The following is a 22,247-nucleotide window of genomic DNA, read 5'->3' as shown; positions in this document are numbered from 1 at the left end:
TTTAACAAGGGACCAGCAGATGGTGTAAAGGTTATGTTGGCTGAAATTTCATATAGTTGATTGCAGTTCGAGTCCCAGACCCGGAGGCTTAAAATTCACACTAGGCACGTGTGTGTACGTGCCCAAAATCCTGAGAGGAGAATGGAGGAGAAGGGACTGCAGTGTGGCCATCTCCCTGTGGGTGATTTCTATCTCTCTGTTTCTCTGGTGAGCACAAGCACCCTGTAGCAAAAAATCTTAGAAAGAGAAAAAAAGAGTTTAACAGGGCAAGATCACACATCTTGTGAGTGATGGAACTTGAAAATCAATATAGGCAGTCTCTACCCTAGAGCCTATGTCATTGGCAATCATTATCTATACGCTATCTCCAAGATACAGACAGTATTTCAATAGAAACAGAAGGGACTTAAACATCATTAGTCAATGTTATGTTAAATTTCATTTCAATAAATATAAAAATCTACATAAAAGGGAAATCACTAAAATATTACCAATGATAAATATTGGCTGGAGAACACTTAGAAGATCAATTACAACAGAAGACCTACTCTTGTTTCAACAAACTTCCCTCCTACCAAAGGACCAAAACTGTTTGGTTTTACCAGGAGTTCTACTATATTTTCAAGTTATATCTCATCTAAAATGTTCTATAGCACTGGAAAAAATGAAATATTATTTATTTTACAAAATTCCACAGTGTAGCACGAGAAAAGGAAAATCACAGCTCAAGAGTGTTATGATTTAGATGCAAAATACACACACACACACACACACACACACACACTGAAAAAGACAGAAAGTGAAAAAAAAAAAAAAAAGAATTATATGGGCCAGCCCCATATCCTCATGGTTAAGGGAGCTGGGTCCCACATGACTGACAGTGGTTAAAGGTTAAAGGTCTGGTCCAGCAGCTTGAAAAACACAGCTTGAAAAACTGTGCCTAAAATCTCAACAGGATGAAGAAATGGAGAAGGGATTACAGTGTGACCATACCCCATTGGAGGGAGTGCTTTCTCCCTCTTTCTTTCTCTCTCTCTCTCTTTCTCTCTGACCAGCACAACTGCCCTCTGGAATCTAAAAAATAAAATGGTGCAGTGTGTCTATCAGGGGGACTTACAGCAAATTAATACCATAATGAGTTAAATAGGATTTATCTCAGAATTGCAAAACAAACAAACAAACAAAAAAACAGTTTAAAATTAGAAAATCTAGCAACTTTATGATAAGCTCAGTAAATGCTAGAAAACTATTTAATATAGTTAAAAACTCATTCAAGATCAGAAAACTAGGAGCAAAATGAAAATCTTGATAATGTATATCTGCTAAAGACATATACCAAAAGGTTTTATGTTCTGCAGTACACTAGAATTGTTTCTGCTAATGTCAGGGAGGTGAAAGGATGCTGCTGTCATTATCTTCATACTTTGAAACTGAAGGTTCTTGTTAAAGTGAACTTGATATTTTAATGATGATAAGTTTCCTAAAATCACATTCAAATTCAACAAAATCCCCAGTAAAAACTCAATAATATTTTTCTGAGAAAACAAATTCTAAAATTCTTTCAAAACAGTTAAAATACAAGAAAAACCTGATCATTCAGAAAAAAGAGAGAAACTGCCAGACAGGAAAATATATTTTAACTATTCAATATATTAGCAAAAAACACTGTGGCTTTGATATAAGAAAAGGGAAATAAATGAATTGTATATGTGTATGGATCTATGTACATACATGAGAACTTGGCATTTTAAAAAGGTGACATTTCAATATAGGGAAGTTTGGGGGACAATTGAGCTCTATTTGCAAATTCTGTTAATTTGTTAAATTTATCAACATAAAGTTTATGCCCAGATAGAATTTTAATTTTTGTGTAATCTCTAGTGATATGCACCCCTGTTCATTTCTGAAAGTGTAAATTTTGTCTTCCATTTTAACCTGATCAGTCTGACTAAAGATTGATCAATTTTTACATGACTAGTTTTTAGTTTCATTGATATTCTCTATTATTTTTCCTTTTTCTACTCTCATTTTACTCTCTCCCTACTAATCTGAACTTAACTTGCTTTATTTTTCAATTTTTTGAAATGGAAACTTAGGGCCTTGATTTTAGTTAGACATTTTTTAAAGAATTATTCATTTAATTCCATTTGTTCTTTTTTATGTATGTATGTATTTATTTATTTTGACCAGAGAGAGAAAGGGAAAGCAAGAAAGCAAGCTGCAAGGTCCGAGACTCAACCATGGTTGGCCATATGAGAATCCATCACCTTTAACTACCACACTACCTCCTGGCCCCAACATTTGTATTTTTCTAACATATTTAACTTTAAGCATTGTTTTAGCTGTACCCCAGAAGTTTTGATATGCCTTATTTTCTTTTCCTTCAGTTTAATTATTTTCTTTTTTTAAAGAATTATTTAACTTTATTTATTTTATTTATTCATTCATTTATTTTAATTTGATCAGAGAGAAAGAGACAGACAGAGAGAGAGAGAGAGGGAAAGTGAGAAAGCAAGCTACCAGGTCCAGGACTTGAACCATGGTCAGCCATATGGGAGTGTCCAGCACCTTAACCACCATGCCACCTGCTGGACCCCTCAGTTTAATTATTTTTTAATGTGTATTGTGATTTCTTCTTTGATCTATGAGTTATTTAGAAGTGTGCTGTCTGACTTCTCAATTTTGGGGGAATTTCTGAAAATCTTTCTACTATTATTCCTAATTTAATTATATTTTTATATGAAAACATAATTTTAAGGATTTAAATTCTTTAAACATATTAAATTTTGCTTTCTAGTTTAGAATATCACCTGTGTTTGTAAATGTCCCATGTAAACTTAAAAATAATGTGCATTCTGTTGTTGCTTGGTGGAATATTCTGTAAATATCAATTGTTTAAGGTCATTGATGGTGGTGTTCAAAGCTTCCAAATTCTTACTGATTTTTCTATTAGTTCTTGAAGGAACAGTGTTGTAATATCCAACTACAATTTTAGGCTTGTCTATTTCTCCATTCTATCAGCTTTGGTGTTCTGTATTATAAAGTCCTATCATTAGGAGCACAAACATTTAGAAATATGTCTTTAATGAATCAACTCCATTTATCATTATGAAATGCCACTTTTTATGCCTGATAATATTTTAACTGCTTTCTGAAATCATATTTTTGGAAATCTTGAGCTCTATAGTTTTTTTTCCTCCTCCTTTCTCATGATAGTATAAATGTATTATACTTTGTAATTCCATGTGGTCATTTTCAAATATAAGAAGCAAAAGGGCTTAGCCAACTGTTTTGGTCTTGAAGTGGAAAAAAAATTCTTAAGCCAAATTAATCCTTAAGATAACAATTTCCTTGTTCAACAATGCATTTATCTGGCTACTTTGGTTTAAGAATAAAATATTGTTTCAATTAAGCTTAAGTAAGGGGATTTCATGGAAATTTAAATCTAGATTATTAAACAACTGGTTTGTTATAGAGGTGAACCTGGGGGAGGATTCTGGATCAAGGTAGCGCTGGAAATCCAGAGGAGTCTAGAAAACTCTAATTTATACCACCCATTTGCTTTCTAACTTATTAATTCCTTTTTCTCTGTGACCATTTTTCTACTTCATTACTTCTGCTTCTTGGTAACAATAGACTTCCTTGGCCTTGGGAAGAATAAGGGTTACTGTTCACAGGATTGTTGTGAGCATTGCTTAAAACAGAGACTGGTACACAGTAATCATTTAGTATATTTTAGCTGTTACTATCATGTTTGAAACAAAACTTAATCAAAAGCTATAGTTTTTATGACAAGCTATCTCAATAACCTTTTATTGTTCATTAGGCATGCAAAGTTCTATCAAATTGTTCTCTCTGTTTCTTGTATAAAGTCATGTGATAACTCTCTTTTGTGATTTAGTATCGGGAAGAAGCTCGTCTCTCTTGAAAAACTGATGTATATCCTTTCACCAGAGAAAGAAGTCGACAGTCTACAACGGCACTTTCTTGGCCTAGGCTGCACAGAAATTCAGAGTGAAACTTAACGTTCTCTTATGGGAATTATAGTAACACTAGTTACATATTTACATGCTTCTCCTTTATTTGCTTTTCATTTTCTACTTATAAGCTGGATAATTGTGTAACACAAAGTGATAACTTTAAGTTTCTTCAATCTATTCTACAAGAAAAATAAATAAAAAGGGTTCTTTCATATACATATAAATCAGAGCAGTCTTTAAGAAGATTAAAATGAAATCTCTGCTTTCAAAACTCAGTCTAGAACAGAGCTCATTCTTTATAGCAAATCACAATAAAAAATTCACAGTGTAATTCAGAGCATGTGCATGTATATATAACATATGTAAATATAGGAAACAAAATACTACAAGCACTAACACAGAACATGTTATAATCTCCTTATAGAGATTAAGTTGATTAACCTTCAATCACTCTTGTGAAACTAGTCCTACTATCATTGTTCCTATTTTTTCAAGTGTGGAAACTGAGTTAAAAAAAGGTTAAGTAGCTTACCGAACATCAACCAGTAATTTTGTCAGTGAGTGCAAAGCAGGACTTTGAGTCAAGGAAGAAAGGTTTTATTACTAAAATCTACATTCTGTTTTCTGACACTGGACAGCCTTCCTATTGTTAGTCTTACTCTATTTAATGTGCTCTTTTCTATTCCATTTTACTACACTCTATTTTTATTTTTTAAATACTGGACATAATCCCTAGATAAATGATGTGTCCCAATCACACTTGCTAATGGGTTATAGTCTAATCTTTCTTAAGCAATAATAAAGAAGGGTAGACGTAAAGCATGCATACGTGATTGCCAATGGCCATTGTGAGAATTCGAACAGGAGCTATGAACTCTAACCTGTGAATGAAGACAGATCACAGGAAGCCTCCTAGAATAAGAAACAGCTAAGCCAAGGCTAGAAGATAAGTAAAAGTTTGTCAACTACAAAAAACATGATGAAAAGAAAAGGTTATTCCAAGCAGACCACATGTGCAAGGCTATGAAGGGGTAAAAGATGGCAGCCACTCATTCTTCAATCCACTGAATCCTGTGAGCCAAGCACTGTTTGAGTACCAAGGATGCACATATGACCAAAGTAGCCATGGCCCAAGCTCCCTTCCAGCTTAAGTCTAGTAGAGGACACGATTAAATCAGCAATGACAGTGTAGGGCTAACAGGGCCATGATGGGAGGAGTGCTGGGTGTTATGGAATAGTAACGAGGTCACCTAATACAGTTGAGTCATTTAAGAATGAGTGAGTATTAGCCATGAACTACTAAGCGGAGGACTGGCCCCATAGTTAGAAGTTAAGCTCTGTGCAGAAGAAGCCAAATCCCACATGGCCACCTGACGTTTGAATCCTGGTCCTGAAAGAAACACACTAGGCATGCAGAATGCCTAAGACCCTGAAGGGATGAAGAACTGGAGGAAAAAAGGATTGCAGCAAGACCAGGTCTGATAGGAGAGTGTGTTTTTGCTCTCTCACTCTCTGTTTTTCTCTCTCTCATTTATTTGTGCACACACTCTTATCTTAATTAAAGGAAAAAAGAAAAAATAATAAGGAGGAAAAGCACTCTAGGTTAAGAGAATGCCAATGCAGTGAAAATGAGAGATGAGACAGAATAAGTTTAATGAAGACTTCAGAGGCACAATGGTATAAAGGTTCAAGGATGGGCTCTAGAGCCAGATATTCTAGATTCAAATTCAACTCTTCTACTTATTTTCTGTGTGACCTTGGGCAAGTTACTTAATATCTCTGTATGCTGTGGGCTGGTTCTTTGGCCAAGTGGTTAAGGGAGCCAGATCCCACATGGCCAACAGCAGTCTGTGTCCTAGTCCTGGTGGCTTGAAAAACTCATGGGCACATGTGTATGCATGTCCAAAATCCCTACAGGATGCAGGAGGAGAAGGAATGTTGGTGTCCCATTGGGGAGTCCTTTATTCCTTCCTCTCTTTCTCTGTCTCTGGAGAGTATGCACACTCTGTCAATTAAAAAGAAAATCTCTGTGCTTCAATTCTCAACTGTAAATTAAACCAACAAAGATTTATTTTAGGAGTAAGTGAATTAATACATATGAGACATTTAAAACTACCTGAAAAATAGTAAGTGCTCAACAAACATTAGCCATTATGATGACTTTAGAAAGGAATAAATTTCAAAGTGGAAATGGAAGGAATTAACTGGAAAAGTCAGGTATAGGCTGAAGTGTATGGTAACCTCAGTTAAAGAATATTTATTGAGTGCCTACCATGTGCTTGATACTGGTATAGGTACTGGAGACCCAGCAGTGAAGACATTCCCCTGGTTGCTTAGGTTAGTTTCATGCCCGACATCCATTCCATGTGGATCCTGATCTCCCTACTACCTAAATACATACTAAGTTAAACCACTTCTCATCATTTCCACTGCATCTACCCTGGACTGTTGCCCAGAAAAATATTCACAGAGCAGACGAAACTTGAATGATCCCTTTAAAATAAAGTCTTATCATGTCGATGTCATTTCCCTTCTTAAAATGATCCAAAAGATTTGTTAATGTACTTAGAATACAATTTAGGCCCTGTTGAAATTATTCTGACCAAATAACCTCTGATACCCTAGGAACAATGTGAATGGAGTGAAAAAAAAGTTCAGAAAACACAAAAGGAATTTGGAAAGACACTTTCTCATTGATCACCTAATGGTTTTGGAAGATAGCAATTTGTTAGTAAATCGTAAGTAAACTAATACATAATTAATAAAACTTCTCTAAAATGTGTTACTCATTTCCCTACCATATGAAACAGTAAGGTGAACAAAACAATGCTCTGTTATTAAATCTCAATTATATAATTCCAAGGCAATGTTAAGACATTGAGAAGGGGGCCTACAAGAGTCCAGTCATTAACTGTCCTTCCAAACTATGTCCCGAGACAGTTCTTCCTCTTTTTTTTTTTTTTTTTTGAGAGGTTTTTGTTATAGGGCATGTGTGCTCGCCAGAGAGACAGAGAGAAAGACAGAGAAACATAAAATGAGAAATCATCCCCCAGGGGGGATGGCCACGCCACAATCCCTTCTCCTCCATTCTCCTCTCGGGATCTTGGGCATGCACGCACATGTGCCCGGCATGAGTTCAAGCCACTGGGTCCGAGACTCAAACTGCGGTCCACCACATGGGAGTTCAGCAACATAGCATTATGCTAACTGCTGGTCCCTTGGCCTTTTAATAGAGGCCAGTTGCTTTTGTTTTCCCCAAGCCAGCTGTCAGTTCAGTATTTTAGTTTCCTCCTCACAGATTTATTCTACCTAAAGTCAAAAAATGGGAGGTTTCCCTGGAAAGCAATGTAGCCTACTGGTTAAATTAGAAAAGCTGGTTTTATATATATTTCTAAGTCAACTGAATTAGCTTAAGGATAGCTCCACACTCCTCCTGACAGTAAAATACATAGGCAGGTTGTCTAGAGATTTTTTTCATCTGTGTTTAAGTGTGTATATATATTCTGATATCGGTTCATCTAAATGTGGTATCTGAATCAGTGGTGTATCCCTGATACACTTATGGAAATGGGGCTGCATATTTTCCTGGGATGTTTGGGTTATAGCAAAGAAGAGAAGTATTTTTCTTTTTTTCTTCTCTTCTCTTTTCTTTTCTCTTTTTTTTTTTTTTTTTTGAGAGATTTTTGCTATAGGGTACATGTACTCACCAAAGAGACAGAGACAGAAAGTGAGAAATCATCCCCAGGGGGGATGACCATGCTGTAATCCTTACCTCCATTCCCCTTTTGGGATTTTGGACACACACGCACATACCTGGCATGAATTTCAAACCGCTGGGTCCAGGATTCAAACCGTGGTCGACAAAGTGGGAGTCCAGAGATGTAACCATTATACTATCTGCTGAGGATGTATTTTTCTATGTCTGAGTTGTGTGGCTACATTTAATTTTGCTTAGCATGGTTATATTTTAGTTTGAAAGAAAATATTTAAAATATAGTGAAATCTTTTTATACAGTGATATGTAGAAAATTCAAATTAATGGTTAAAACCACAAAGTTTGAGGATATAAGAATATAAATACACAGCAAACAAATATGTACACACTACACATATATAATTATAAACACACACACTATATATGTTTATATATATTTGTGGGTGTATACATATGTATCCTGATAAATTGCCTTCCCAAGTTAAAGAAAGTGTGAAGCATTTCAAATGGTCTCAGAGGGGACTAGCAGATGGTGCAATGGTATGCCGCTGGACTCCCACACAGCTGACCGTGGTTCGCATACTGGACCTGGTAGCTTGAAACTCAAGCCAGGTGTATGTGCATGCATGCCAAAGATCCTGAGAGAAGAATTCCCTCTTTATTTGTCTGGTCTTGATTTTATATATATATATGCACACACATATATGTGTATAAAATGATTTCTTATTTAACTTTATTTGTTTATTTTAATTTGACCAGAGAGGGAGAGAGCAAGAGAGCAAGAGAGAGAGAGAGAGAGAGAGAGAGAGAAAGAGAGAGGCAGAGAGATAGAGAACACCTGAAGGGGGCCAGCTTCCCACAATGTCGCTATAAAATCTCTATTTTTTTTTATTTGTTTGTTTTTAGAGAGATTTTTTTATTTAAGGCTCATAGGCTCACCAGAGAGACAGAAGTGAGAAATCTCTCCCCAGCGGGAATGGCCACGCCACAATCCCTTCTCCTTCATTCTCCTCTTGGGATTTTGAGCACACATGCACATGCGCCCAGCATGAGTTTCAAGCCTCTGGGTCTGGGACTCTAACTGCAGTTAATGTAACCATTACACTATCTGCCAGTCATGAACTATATATAATATCTTGAATAAATGACTTTACTTTGTAACATATTCATAGAATGCCTGGCCATTGTGTAAATTCAGGTGTTAGATTTGGATACAACAAATATATCTGTAGTACATAAATGTACCTTAGGAAAACACTTGGAAATTTAAGAGGAAAACCTACATAGGCAACACACTCATTTTACTTTGAGTAATAAAATTTAAAATGAGATGGGAGAAAAAGGCTTCAAAAGATATAAAATTAAATTGGGGCCAGGTGTTGTCACAGTGGTAATGCAACTGGATTCACATGGGAAGGGTCCTGGGTTCAGGTCCTGAGACCTCCCTGTACACACAAGGGAGGCCATGATCCTGGTCGGCTGAGACTGGGAAAGGACTGTGGCATGAAGACCTTGTTGTGGATACCTCTATCTCTGTCTCTGTCTCTGTTTCTCTTTCTCTCTCATGGAAGGAAAAAAACTTTAAACATTTGTTGTTTCTTCTTTGCACAAATGCATTGAATATGGTAACTGGCAGTCCCAACCGCCACTGAACTGACTGATAAAAGTGTTGCTCAATAACCATCAGCTGATGATGCTGAGAGTATGCTATCCAGAAAGAAAGCCAAGTCTCAAAGATGCACACAATTTTGTACCTAACCTATTCCTCCACAGAAAGAACTTCATATCTGAAGCAGAAAATAATATGAAGCAGATTAACATTCTCCATCCCTAGATGATTTTTGTTTGTGTTCTCATCTACATAGTATAGCTGTCACAACTACCCCCAGAAAATTTAATTTGAATCTACAAATGACACTTTTATTACTTAGCTACCCCAAACCATTATGAAATGATAGTGATAGTTTAAGACCTTCAAAAAAAAAAAAAAAAGAAAACACAATAATACCTTTTAATAATAATAAGCACAAATTAAAAACCTAAAGTACAGATTATTACTTAGCTACTCCAAACCATTATGAAATGATAGTGATAGTTTAAGACCTTCAAAAAAAAAAAGAACACACACACACACAATAATACCTCTTAATAATAATAAGCACAAATTAAAAACCTAAAGTACAGAAACATTTCTGAAATGACTTCCTTTAGTCGTTAAAGATCAATTAGTATAAATGAACCATTTGAGGACCTATCTAATAAAGGCTAAGCATCAGTGTAAATATACAACACAAAAACCACACATTTGATTTAAATAATGCACTCATAAGCCATAGAAATAGAATGACCTTAGAAAGTAATGAGGCAGGGGCTGGCAGATGGCATAAAGATTACATTATTGGACTTCCACATGGTTGACCATGGTTCAAGTCCCAGACCTTGTGGCTTAAAACCCATGCTTGGCTCAGGTGCATTTGTTCCCAAAATGCCAAGCAAGAATGGAGAAGAGATTGCCGCATGGCCATCCTCTCTGCGTGGGTGGGGGGTAATTTTCTCGATTTCTCTCTCTCTGTCTTTCTCTGTCTCTCTGGTGAGCACACTCTATAGCAAAAATCTCTGTCTCTAAAAAAAAAAAAATTAATTAAAAAAAGTAATGAGACAAAGACAATATTTTTAAAATGGCAAGAGAGAAACACCAAGTTGCTTACAAAGATTACCACATTAGACTAACATGGGACCTCTTAATGGAAACATTGCAGACAAGGAAAGAATGGTAAGACATATCTAAAATGCTGAAAGGAAAACTATTTCTGCCAAGAGTACCATACTTGGCAAGATTATCCTTCAAATGGGAAGGAGATAAAAAAGTCAAACCAATGCTGAAAGAATTTGCCAAAACTGAACCAGCTCTTCAGGAAATACTACACTAGGAAAATTCAAGGGAAATAAATAGAAGAAAGAGAATACAAAACAACTATGTAGAAAGGATAAGTCCACATACATTGAGAATAGCATTGAATGTAGGGATTAAATTTTCTACTAAAAGGCTAAAAATGCAGATTCCAACTATTCTAAGTATAAACTCACCAATTAATTGAAGTTTTCTCACATGTTTCAATTTATGTATTAGAACCATTAGTCATTGCATAAAACTAGATAACAAAGGAAAAGCCCAAAATGTTACAAGTAGCTGAGTCTGGAGTGAATTCAAAGAAGGCTAAAATTGAGAATGTTGTAGCGCCTATAAATCACTGAGTCACTGACTTTACCATTTCTTTGCTTTTAAACATCTCTTTCCAATTTAGTTTTGTTTTTGTTGCTCTGAGGATTTATGTCTTTATGCACAATACAGTACTATGGTCTTAAAAGAACACACAGTGAGTCAGTAAAAGTGATTTTTTTTCCCTGTCTCTTCCTAATGAGCTATTGCTATGAATAATTTTATGTATCTCTAATAATAACACAGATCTTATCAGCTTATAAACTATCTCCCACAGCCCTCTATATGGAAATTACAAATTCTTCTTTCATTGACTATGTTAAGATTATCTTTGTTTTCAAAAATCCTTCCTCATTAATTTATGAGATGTTTTGTTGTCTGATTTTTAATTAATGTGTGTTTCTTTAGAACTATATTCCACAATAAAGAGCGTCACAATTAGGTACATACTTCCAGAATAACCAATGGAGCAGGTTCTGAATGTTCATAGCATTACATAAAGTTAAATGTTGAAGGTAGTAAATATTTTAATATCCTCGATTTGCTTATTATACATCATATACATGATTTTAAAGACCACTCTGTACCTATAAAGATGTTTAATGATGCATGCAAATTAAAAATTATGATAAATGTTTTTTTAAAAAGGTGATGAGGCATACTGAAAATTATTCCATCAGAGGAGATGGTACAAAACTATTCAACCCATTCCAAAATAAAATACCCCCCCCCATCAGTTGTTTCTGGACATTCTAGTAACAACTACTATAGTCTGTCCAGATCAACTATCCATTTAAATTTTACTATGAGGTCAGAGAATAGCTCATTGAGGAGGTCACAGTTAGTGACACCTGCATGATGAAGGGTGTCAGCAATAAGGCCACACTGGGAGGACACCCTGGTGACAGAATGGAAGATAAGAGATCAGAGAGGTCAGCAAAGTCCAGCCTGTGCACAGCACCAGGAGTTTAGATTTCATTATAAGAGCTATGAGAAGCTGTTGGAGAGGCTGAAGCAGGGAAGTATTGTTATCTCATGTTTTAAAAAAGATCACTCTGGTAGTTGGACTGTAGTGGAGTTAGAGTGGATGTGAGAAAAAAGCAGTTAAGAGACTATTCAAGTGATCTTGGCAACACATGATGGTAGTTATGCAATGAAGAGAATTAGATAAACAGAGGGTCTTTTTTTCTGTTTTAAGAGAGATTTTTGCTATAGGGTGCATGCACTCACCAGAGAGACAGAGAGAGACAGAAAATGAGTTCTCACTCCCTAGGGGGATGACCATGCCACAATCTCTTCTCTTGTATTCTCCTCTCAGGATTTTGGGCACACAAACACACACATGCACCCAGTGTGAGTTTAAGCTGCCACATCTGGGACTGGAACCACAGTTGACTACCTGGGAGTCCAGTGATGTAACAATTGTGCTATTTACTGTTCCCAACAGGGCATACTTTGGCATTATATCTAAAAGGTTATAAGATGCATTAGATGGAGTGGGGGTGAAGGCAAAACTGCCTTGCTGCTATTTACCAAACTGGGGAAAGATTATGGGAAGAATATTGGAGTTGGGGTTGGAGAGGAGTAGGTGTGAAGCAAAAATCTGGTTTTGAATCATAGAAACCTTGTAAGTAGACATTTAAACATAAAAATGCGGAGCTCAGTGGAGATGCCAGTGCTGGGTTTATCCATCTGGTAGTCATCAGGTTATTGCTACATTTAAGGCCATAAAACTGGATCCAGATTGAGAATATAGCTGAAGCAGAGGGCCTAGAAGTCCCCACCTCACAAGAAAGCTAGCCAGCAAAGGAAACTGAGGTATCACAGTTAGGAGAAAAGTCATAGAACATAGCATCCTGGCAGCCAGATGTGCAGAATGCCTAAGAAGGAGAGAGCAGTCCACTCTGTCAAATTCTGTGAAGACATAAAGCAAGAGGCAGATAGGAGTATACCCATTACTGTGATAAAATGGAGGTCACGGGTGACCCTAAACAGAGATTCCAGTGAGTACTGGACCTGGAAACCTACTTAGAGTCAAATGAAGGAAGAATGGGATGTGAAAATATTGAGACAATGCTCTATTTGCTGTGAAGAGTGGAGAAAAAAATGGGGAGGAGCCTAGAGGGGGGATAAAAAGTCAAGGGAAATCCTAGGACAGATATGAATACAGATATGAATACTATCAAACTGAGATGGAGCCAGTGGGAAAGGAGAGATTGATGGTGTAAGAGAAAGGCATGTTTAACTGCAAGAGGAAGTCTTGGAGTGTGTGACAGCGGATGGGCTCCAGGACAGCAGCAGAGGGGTCATCCTTAGAAAAGAACAGGAACTTTCCACCCACTGGACTAGGAGGACAGTCACAGTACAGGAGTTTGCACATGAGGAGGGTGGTAAATGGTGAGGGGTAAATGGTGAGGCCTTGCTATGGAATCTAACAAAGAACATGTGCATATTACAGGATATCAAAGCTAGTGCACATCAACTGTTACTAGTGAGTGTATCTACTGCATCATAAAGAATAAGACGGTACAGAGAGGGATTTGAGGATGTTGCTTTTGCTTGGTTGAACACCTGACTCTCCTATTTCTCACTATTACACACTTGTATATACACTGAGTATCTATGATGTACCAGTTAGATCAGTTTATACTACTACTGGACGGGGAGCCAAACTGTCCTTCGTAACTAGTTTCATCCTATGATCTTAGTATTCTCTGATTTTCTCTTAACTTTTAGGTTGTACCTCATGGTATGATCAGCTCTCACTCATTAGATGTTAAGATTTCAGGATGGGTAAGCATCTTACAATACAGTGTCATTGTCTTTCTTACTGTGAAAAGCCCAGCATTAAAGGAAGCACTCAGTAAATTCTTGTTATCTTTTTAAGAGTAGAATAGATAATAAAAAGGTTTATGCAGCAATTCCCTGGCTAACAAAAAATGTATAATTCTTCATGGTGCCTGCTGGGCATTGCTGGAGGATGCTGAAATCACTCATCAGTTTTCCCCTCTATATGCGATTCAGTTAGTTTGTCTGGAGTGAAGTCTAGAACGTGTATCAATCAAAAGCTGCAGACAGCTATCTTTATGCTCATGGTTTGTATCCACTATCTTACAGAAAGGGCTTTGATCTAAGAAAGTACCCAAGGTACTCTAAGTACTCCTTAGAGTACAAGTTACTCTAAGGAGACTACAATATTAAAGACTGAGAATTACTCAGTATTACTGTTTTCTGTAGTGTAAGGATGACTCTGGTAGTGTGATCACTTGGTAATATTATCATTTGGTGTATCCTTAGTGGAAAAATAACATTGAGAATAAACTCATCACCATAGCCTATTGTGTGTTATCTAAAATAAGATTTTTCTTCAGTTTACACTGAAAGCTTAGGTGTTGGTAGCTTTTTAATGTGTGGATTTCTAGTTTGTTGAATTCTGTGAAGGTTAACGTTAAAATATTTCTTAAGTCAATTAAAGCTATTTAGATAGCATTATATTTAAATCAGAATGCAAATATCATATATATTTGTCTTCTAAGAAGGAACTGTACTATTATACACCATTGATCTTTGATTTTGTCTAACAGGTTACCATGGAAAGTTTATGAATTAAGATTTAGCACAGCATTTAACCAAAGGTCTCAGATACTACACATGACAGTGTAGAGATCTGTGTAAGTGAATGATTACATTTCTGTACAGTTTTGTCATTCTATAAAGTAGCCATCAAAAGAATTAACTACTTCTTTTTTCCATGTTATATGCAAATTGACAAAGATAATAAAGGCTAAAATGAAATATATCAAGAAATTTAGAATTTTAGAATATATGAAACCTATGTCAAAAGTATCAGGAGGAACTTCAGTAGACTCTCAAAACATTAGACATACTAATGGAATCTTTTGAAAAACATCTATTGGGCCAGCAAGTGGCATAGTGGTCAGGGCACTGGACTCCCAAGTGGTCAACCATGGTTTGAGTCCTGGACTCAGCAGTTTGAAACTCATGCCAGGTGCATGCGTGTGTGTGTGTGTGTGTATGTGTGTGTGTGTGTGTGTGTATGTGTGTGTGTGCGTGTATGTGTCCAAAATTCTGAGAGGAAAATGAAGGAGAAGGGATTGTAGCATACCATCTCCTTTGGCAGGTGATTTCTCACTTTCTGTCTATCTCTGTCTCTCCAGTAAGCACACATGCCCTATAGCAAAAATCTCTCAAAAATAAATACATCTATTGAATAAAATATTTTAATTGAAACATTTAATGAATTTCAAAAGGTGTGTGTACATTGATAAGATTTTCATGTTTCAGTAGTTACATCTAAAGCTCTGATAACAGAATCACTAAGTCTACAGGCATTAAGCCTATTTAATTGTTATTCTAGGTTTCTATTCATTTTTCACTAGCTGACATGGAATTTTACACTGCTTTTATTATTCCATATGTTTGATTAACTTGATATAACATAAAAAGTTTATGTTGACCACTTAAAAAACAAATTTAGGCAATTTAAAATAAAAAAATTAACAAATGAAATATAACCCATTGAAATGTGTGTGTGTGTTTGTGTGTGTGTGTGTGTATGTGTGTATGGTGGATTCTTAGGTGAAAAAACAAGATAGTTTATATATATATAAACTATCTCTATAAGTATATATATAACATATACATATTATATGGATAGTTGGTGAATTCTTGGGTGAAAAAACAAGATACACTACTAAGTTTTTTTTTTCTTTTTATCATTATGAAAAAGAAGATACAAATCTTTCTCTAAAAACCTTTTTCTCCTCTATGAAGCCAATACACCTTAAAATGAAGATTAATAAGCAATTAATGGCACAGACTTAACTAAATATTGCAAATGTGATAGTATAATATCTTGGTAAATATGAGAATTTTGAGAGCCATAAAATTAAAGACTTTGATATGTGTAAGATCAATAGACATGACTTATCACTATTTAATATGTGTTTTAATTTTTAAATGCCATGTCCCAATGAAAAACTGTACTGAACAGGAAAATTGAAATTTCAATAAAGAATCAAGACAAAAGAAACAAACTATATTAAAGTACCTTTAAGAGGTTATACTTACGCAGCAACCTCCTCTTTTGACAATCCTTTGAAATTCACCTCTAGATAATGATCTATGTCATCTTTTTCTTTGATCAGTTGAGACCTAAATCAAATGGAAAGAAATCATAAAGCACTGCCTAATCAGTGAAAAGTTACCAAATGTATAAAATGCCACCAAGAGAACAGAACAATTCAGGATATAATACCATATATTTACTATATAGAGTAATATAAATAAATAAATACATAATAAATGTTCTGTGATAGAGTTGGACTGTGGATTGATCATATCAAAATTTTAATTTTCCTGAATCAAAAAAGAGAGAAGAATATTAAACTCAGTGTGTAAACAAATAAAATACCAACACATCCAAATAATCCACATCTCTCCTCTAACTTGATAAGGATTCCCATTTTATTTATGCTACTTCACAGGATAACTTTCCAGCTGCTAAAGTCATATTCTGTTAAGCACAGAATCTTGAACCAAGAACACCTCTTTGATACAAAGGTGTAAAATTTGTTCCAAGCATTACTAACTTTTACCCTAAAGTGTTGTTGTTTACCATACATAAAACTCAAATTATTATCCAAGTTTCAAGTACAAAATGACTTTAAAAAGAGTCAACTGAGAAATATATTGTTACACGCTCTTTCTTCATATCCTCAGCACCTTTAAAAATAAGATGCCATCGACCTCTTGTAAGCATGGAGATACGAGACTAAACAAATACCTGTATTTTACTGAGAAATTATTAAATAATGTTTATACGTGGTTGTGATTAAAATGTGTTTCTTCAAACACAAGAAATTTTTTTCTTTAAAATTCATATTATCCTTGGATGTGAGATTGGGCTATGTTTTTGCTCACCTTGAAAAGAAAAATGTAATATTAATCATTAAAAAAAGATGAGAAGGAGCAAACTTCTTCAGATTTTGTAAATATTTTACATCATTCAAAAGTAAGATGGAATATAAGATTACACACACACACACACACACACACACACATCTACACACAGAGAGATTGCTCACCTATTGAAAGATTTCTCAACTACCGAAAAAAGAAAACTTTTGATTTGCTATTTTAAAAGAACTCTTATGTTAGTTTAGCTGAATGGATTTATTTTGGTCCAGGGACTTTGGTGTCTCCCAGCAATACTAAAACTGAGGTGTGAGAACAAAGAAGTCTCATAATACTTTGATCATTATTCCTTGTAGGAATTGAGAAGTATGCATATACAGAAAATAATCAAACCTACAATATGCAAATTGTTTATACTGGTAAATATTACGTGCATTACTAAAAGTTAATAAAATTATAAGTGGCGATTTCAAAGTAGCACCATCTTAGCTAATATTCATAGTCATGATCAAACACGAGTTCTCTGTCCTGCATCCTCTCAGCAACAACTCCAGTAGCTCAGCGGCAGTTCTTTGGCAGAAGCCATTTGATGATGCATTCTTAGGCTCCAGCATCACTTCAGGAGACTGCCGATTTGCCCTGGTAGTAAGGCTGTGCCCTCCTCTCCTCCAAACAGAAATGCAACAGGAAATGAAATGATCAACTCAGTACTGGCTTGATATATTTGCAGTATTTGAATGAGGTTCATCAATCCTTTTAAAACAGCAGATGTGAATGTTCTGGATATAACAATGTATTTTTCATTTTTCTTTAAATAATCTTATTTTGAGGTATGCCATGACACGTCTTGGTGCAGAAAATTCATTCCATTGGAAAAGAAATGAAAACCAGGGGCACGTACCTTGGGATCGTTCCGGGGGAGCATGGCAGCTTCTGTCTGGCTAAAGATGCAAGCTTTGGGCGGGTCACGGGCAGCGGGGGCAGGGTGGTCATTTTGGACTACAAAAAACACAAGCAGAAGTGATATTTTGAAGAATAAATCTTCCAAGGAATGCCCTAAGACATTATTAAAGATCTGCGGTCTGTCATCTAGCTGAGACTGTCTCTGCATGTAGAGTGAATCGCACTGTTCTTCTGGAATGATACTCAGTGAGGGGATTCTGCAGGTTGCTTCTCTCATTATTTTCTCCTACTGCCTGTCTTTTGACCAATTTATTACTTTGTCTAAATCTCTCCCACAAAGTGGAGAAAGAAAAAATTCTGATAAACGCATTGATGATTCAAACAAGCAGCAGCTTTGGTAAGAGTTTTGTTAAGATACGTGGTTGCAATTAAAGAGTGAAGATTTTTAGGAGAGCTATGGATTTCACACGTTTATGCTTTGCTTTCCTGTTACGATCAATAATTGAAAATTGCTCCTACTTTACTGTTTTCTAAAAGTCTTATCACTCACAAATAAAGGCTTTCCCTGAGAAGTGATAGATGCTCAGAATGCCTCTCAATAAGCAGACAGCTGCGTGAGAAAGCACGCGCTGTAAAAGTATAATGAATCATTTCGAAATGTGGTGGCTTAAAAAAGTTGTTTAAAACAACTTCATCTCTCTCTATGTAGGTTATGGATTAGGATAGATCATGATAGCAATGGCTTTTCTCGGCTGCATGATGACAAGCCTCTACTAGGAAGACTGAGAAAAGAGGGTAACCCAATGGTCAGGGACAGAAATCATCCGTTAGTGTCTTCACTTATACATGTGATGGTTGATGCTAACTATTAGCTGGGACCTCAGTTGGGGCTGTTGGCCAGCGTACATGTGGTTTGGGCTCATACAGTTTGGGCTTCCTCATTGCATGGAAGCCTCAGACTTCTGTGGCAGCTCAGTACTTCAAGGCAAGTATCCCATAAAAAAGCTGTATTCCCATATAGGGGCTGGCCTTGGAAGTCACATAAAATCACTTCTGCCGTGATAAGAGGCCTTCCCAGATTCAAGGTATGTGAATATAGAACCACCTAACCCGTTGACTGAGGAGTGAATGTCAAAGTCACATTATAAGAAGAGGATGTCTGATGGGAGATACTGTAGAGCTCTCTTTGCAGAATGCAATGTGCTACAGGAGACAACAATAAGACAACAATAAGAAAGGCAGGTCTAAAAAAGTTATCTAAACCCTATCCCAAAGAAGAAATGTGAGCTTAATGTCTATGGACTTAAAATTTGAAAATTGCCACATACTGCAAGGACTCTCAGATAAATAAAAAGCAAAAACAAACCATCCTTCCATTAGACAGCAAGGCATCCAAAAGTCTATAGGCTCCTGATTCCACCCCTACTAATGTTCACCAGTTTATTCCCCTACTCTTAGTTTCACCAAGTAACTGTAAGAGTTGTTCTAGGTTTAAATCACTTATTTCCAGCATGGGTGACTAGAGTAAACCAAATCGACTTGGGCCTTGAATATATTCAGTAGATATTTATTGAGCTGTTACTTGGTGCCAGGCACTATTCTAGATGGTGAAGATACAGAAATGAAAAAGAAGACAAAAATCTCTGGTCCCATATCATTTATAAGGGTAGAGACAATATACAAATAAGCAAAAGACATAAAATATTAGATAACATAGAAAATTAGAAACTACTTAAATGCTCACCAATAGCAAAGGGATAAATAAGAGCAGAAGGATAGATGAGGTCAAAGAAGTGCAAGGGAATTTTGGCGGTATTCCAATAGTGCAGGGTCTTGAAGGCTGCTGTAAAAATTTTGGCTTTCAATCCAATTGAGTACAAATTTGTTAGAGGAGTTAGAGCATGGAGGTGATGTGATCTGACTTTCACCTTGAAAAAGTCACTCCGGTTTCTATTTTGAGTCTCTCTTTTGAGGGGGAGTAAGGGCAGGCAACTGAGAGGTCAGCTAGGAGGTTGCTGTAAAATCTGGGTGAGAAAGGATGGTGGTTGAGGTAGAACGGAGATGGGGAGATGTAGTAAGACACAAAACAGAGCCTCCCATGGATGGTTCAGACACAATATCTCTTTAGTGCTACAAGCCACGACAGGGGTGGGGTCAGGGGTTGTGTGGGAACACTAAGCTTTAAGGAGAAATCTTTTGAAAGTCAGTGTAGAAATTGGTGGTCTTGTGTTTCTATAAAAGACCATTACCCTGGCCTAACAATAATTTTCCACATAATTAGACAAGCTTAATACAGATCAGTGTTTTGTTTTAGATATAATAGATATAGATATAATGTAATCCTAATATTGCCCAATTTATCAAGGCATGATATGATCTATAAAATATAATACCTATTTATTTTTATGAAGTTATAGCTTTAATTGTACATAGTCTAAACAGAAAATTTTGGTCCTCTCCTCCAGAACAAACATTGGAAATATAACTTGGTAATATAATGACTTAATTCTTTTTACTATTTTAGAAAAATCTCTTCTTTCTGATCAGATGTTACATTAACTAGTGGAGTTGCTTGGATAACCAGAAGTTACTAAATGGCAGCATAATGAAGAAAACATGGTAAGAAATTATGACCAACATATGGCCAAGTCCATGTACGGTGTGAAGGGACACCGAAAGCATCCCAAACCCACTTTCCATGAGCCTACTTCTGAGAAATTGGACAGACGCTATTATAGAGATGTCTCATGTTACAGAGAATAATTCTGCACTATCTCAGTTCTAGCCTAGTGTAGTTGAAAGGGAGAGAAGAAAACAACTGTACTTGCTTCAGTTGGGATTTTCTATTCACATGAATTAAGACTGTTCTGAGAGCCCCACATGGCTTACCAGGACATACAATGGGCACTGAGGCCAGTATAATTTTTTTCATGATCATGGGGGCATTTGAAGGTTCACCAATGAGCTTTAAAGTGAGAAACAGTGTTTGCCATTTCCTTTAATACTAGACAGCCCCAGCTACTTATAGACAAAAGGACCAGATGCAGCCCAACAAGGTGGGTATACCAGTAAGCAATATAAAATTTATCCTTTCGAGTGATTATTTGTGTAGATAATTTTTACTAGAAAATAGAAGCACCTAATGAAATCAAATGCAAATGATATACATGAAGAGGAACGTGTCTTCTTTGTCATACGGATCAACTGCGACTTTTTTTTTCTTTTTTTTTCAAATTCCAAGTCAACGTTTTCTACCATTAAAGTTTCAGCTGCCAGTTCCTTCATTTTGCTCTCCTCTGATCTGAGAATATTAGCAGCAGGGGCACCTTTACTCTTAAATTTGGTTTAATGTAAGTACTGCAAGCCCTGCTGGCAAGCCTCAAGGCACAAACTCTGGATGGGGGGTGGTCAGAGCTGAATGATAAAGTGGGAAAAAAGTTATTAACTGCACTTTGGAGAACGATCATTCAACTCATCTATGATTGAGGTTTAAGCTCAGAGTTACGGTGAGAGTTGAGCGGGTCCCCTTCGTTCCTCCAAACCCCACATTCTATCTTGCCTATGCATGCTGGGGAAAGGTAGTATTTTCCTCACAATCAATACATGGGACTTCTATTTTGTATAGCAGACACTGTATGATCTGAAGTTTATGACCCACATATTTGAAATGCACCAGATACCGAAAGGGGTCTTATAACAAATTATGTCCTTACCTAAGTAATCCTCATCTCTTTTACGCTTTATAAGTTCAATCTTTTTTTTTTTTTTTTTTCCCAATTTGCTATAGGGTACGTGCACTCACCAGAGAAAAACTGAGAGAAAGAGCAAAGTAAAGTGAAAACACTTCCCAGAGGGGATGGCCATGCCACAATCCCTTCTCCACCATTCTCCTCTCAGGATTCTGGGCATTCACACACACACATACCTGGTGTGTTGTTAAGCCACCAAGTCTGGGACTCAAACTGTAGAGTTGGTCATATGGGATATAGCCACTTCAACCATCACACCACTGACTGGTCCCAGTTCAGTTTTATTTATGCTGAATTTTGTTAAAGTAGCTGTATTCTAGTTTATAGAAATGATCAAGGGGAAAATAAGTGAGACAAGTGCATGCATATTTAGGGATCCGTCATTTCAGACTTAAATTAAACCCATCGAGTGAAGAGAGCCTTTTGCTCTTCATTAACATGAGTTGCATTGTTTGGCCAGTGTTCCCAACCCCTAGGTGCACAGTGAACTCCAACCGGGGCTCAACAATGAGGTATGGGACTAGTGCTCCTGGGTGGCTAACCTAGGCTAGTAGCAAAAATAGAACACATTACCCTTAGCCAGTATACTTCACCAGGGTTCTCTCAGCTCAACACCGTAGAGGAAGACACTCAAGATGGGTGATACTGAGCCCAGGAAGGAGAAGTGCTCAAGTTCAGGTGAGTAAGGGAGAAGAATGAGAGTTACTCTCTGGCAGGTACCAAAAGGAGCTTAGCCCCAGGAA

The 22,247-nt window shown here is 36.5% G+C and overlaps 1 protein-coding gene and 1 long non-coding RNA gene across 5 annotated transcripts in view; one reads left to right on the top strand and one right to left on the bottom strand.

Annotated features, from left to right (window-relative positions):
* Positions 1 to 22,247, bottom strand: part of TTC29 (tetratricopeptide repeat domain 29) — a 268,610-nt gene that overhangs the window by 223,273 nt on the left and 23,090 nt on the right. For all 3 annotated transcript variants that reach the window (XM_006143456.2, XM_006143455.1, XM_006143457.2), the window contains exons 3-4: positions 17,754 to 17,851; positions 16,007 to 16,090 (exon numbers count right to left, since the gene is read on the bottom strand). In XM_006143456.2, coding sequence (XP_006143518.1) covers positions 16,007 to 16,090; positions 17,754 to 17,845 — 176 coding nt within the window. In that variant the 5' untranslated portion in view covers positions 17,846 to 17,851. The remainder of the gene's footprint in view (positions 1 to 16,006; positions 16,091 to 17,753; positions 17,852 to 22,247) is intronic.
* LOC106734359 (uncharacterized) lies at positions 12,497 to 21,076 on the top strand. 2 transcript variants are annotated; one of them, XR_001370009.1, is made up of 3 exons: positions 12,497 to 12,542; positions 20,280 to 20,374; positions 20,997 to 21,076. It is a non-coding gene; the product is annotated as an uncharacterized LOC106734359 (long non-coding RNA). The 2 variants fall into 2 exon arrangements; XR_001370008.1 differs by lacking the exon at positions 12,497 to 12,542 and adding an exon at positions 13,665 to 13,708.

The sequence above is a fragment of the Tupaia chinensis genome, unplaced genomic scaffold (assembly GCF_000334495.1).
Source record: "Tupaia chinensis unplaced genomic scaffold, TupChi_1.0 Scaffold000098_3, whole genome shotgun sequence".
Lineage (NCBI taxonomy): Eukaryota > Metazoa > Chordata > Mammalia > Scandentia > Tupaiidae > Tupaia > Tupaia belangeri.
Note: the sequence above shows the minus strand (reverse complement) of the source record. Positions and strands in the feature narration are given on the sequence as shown.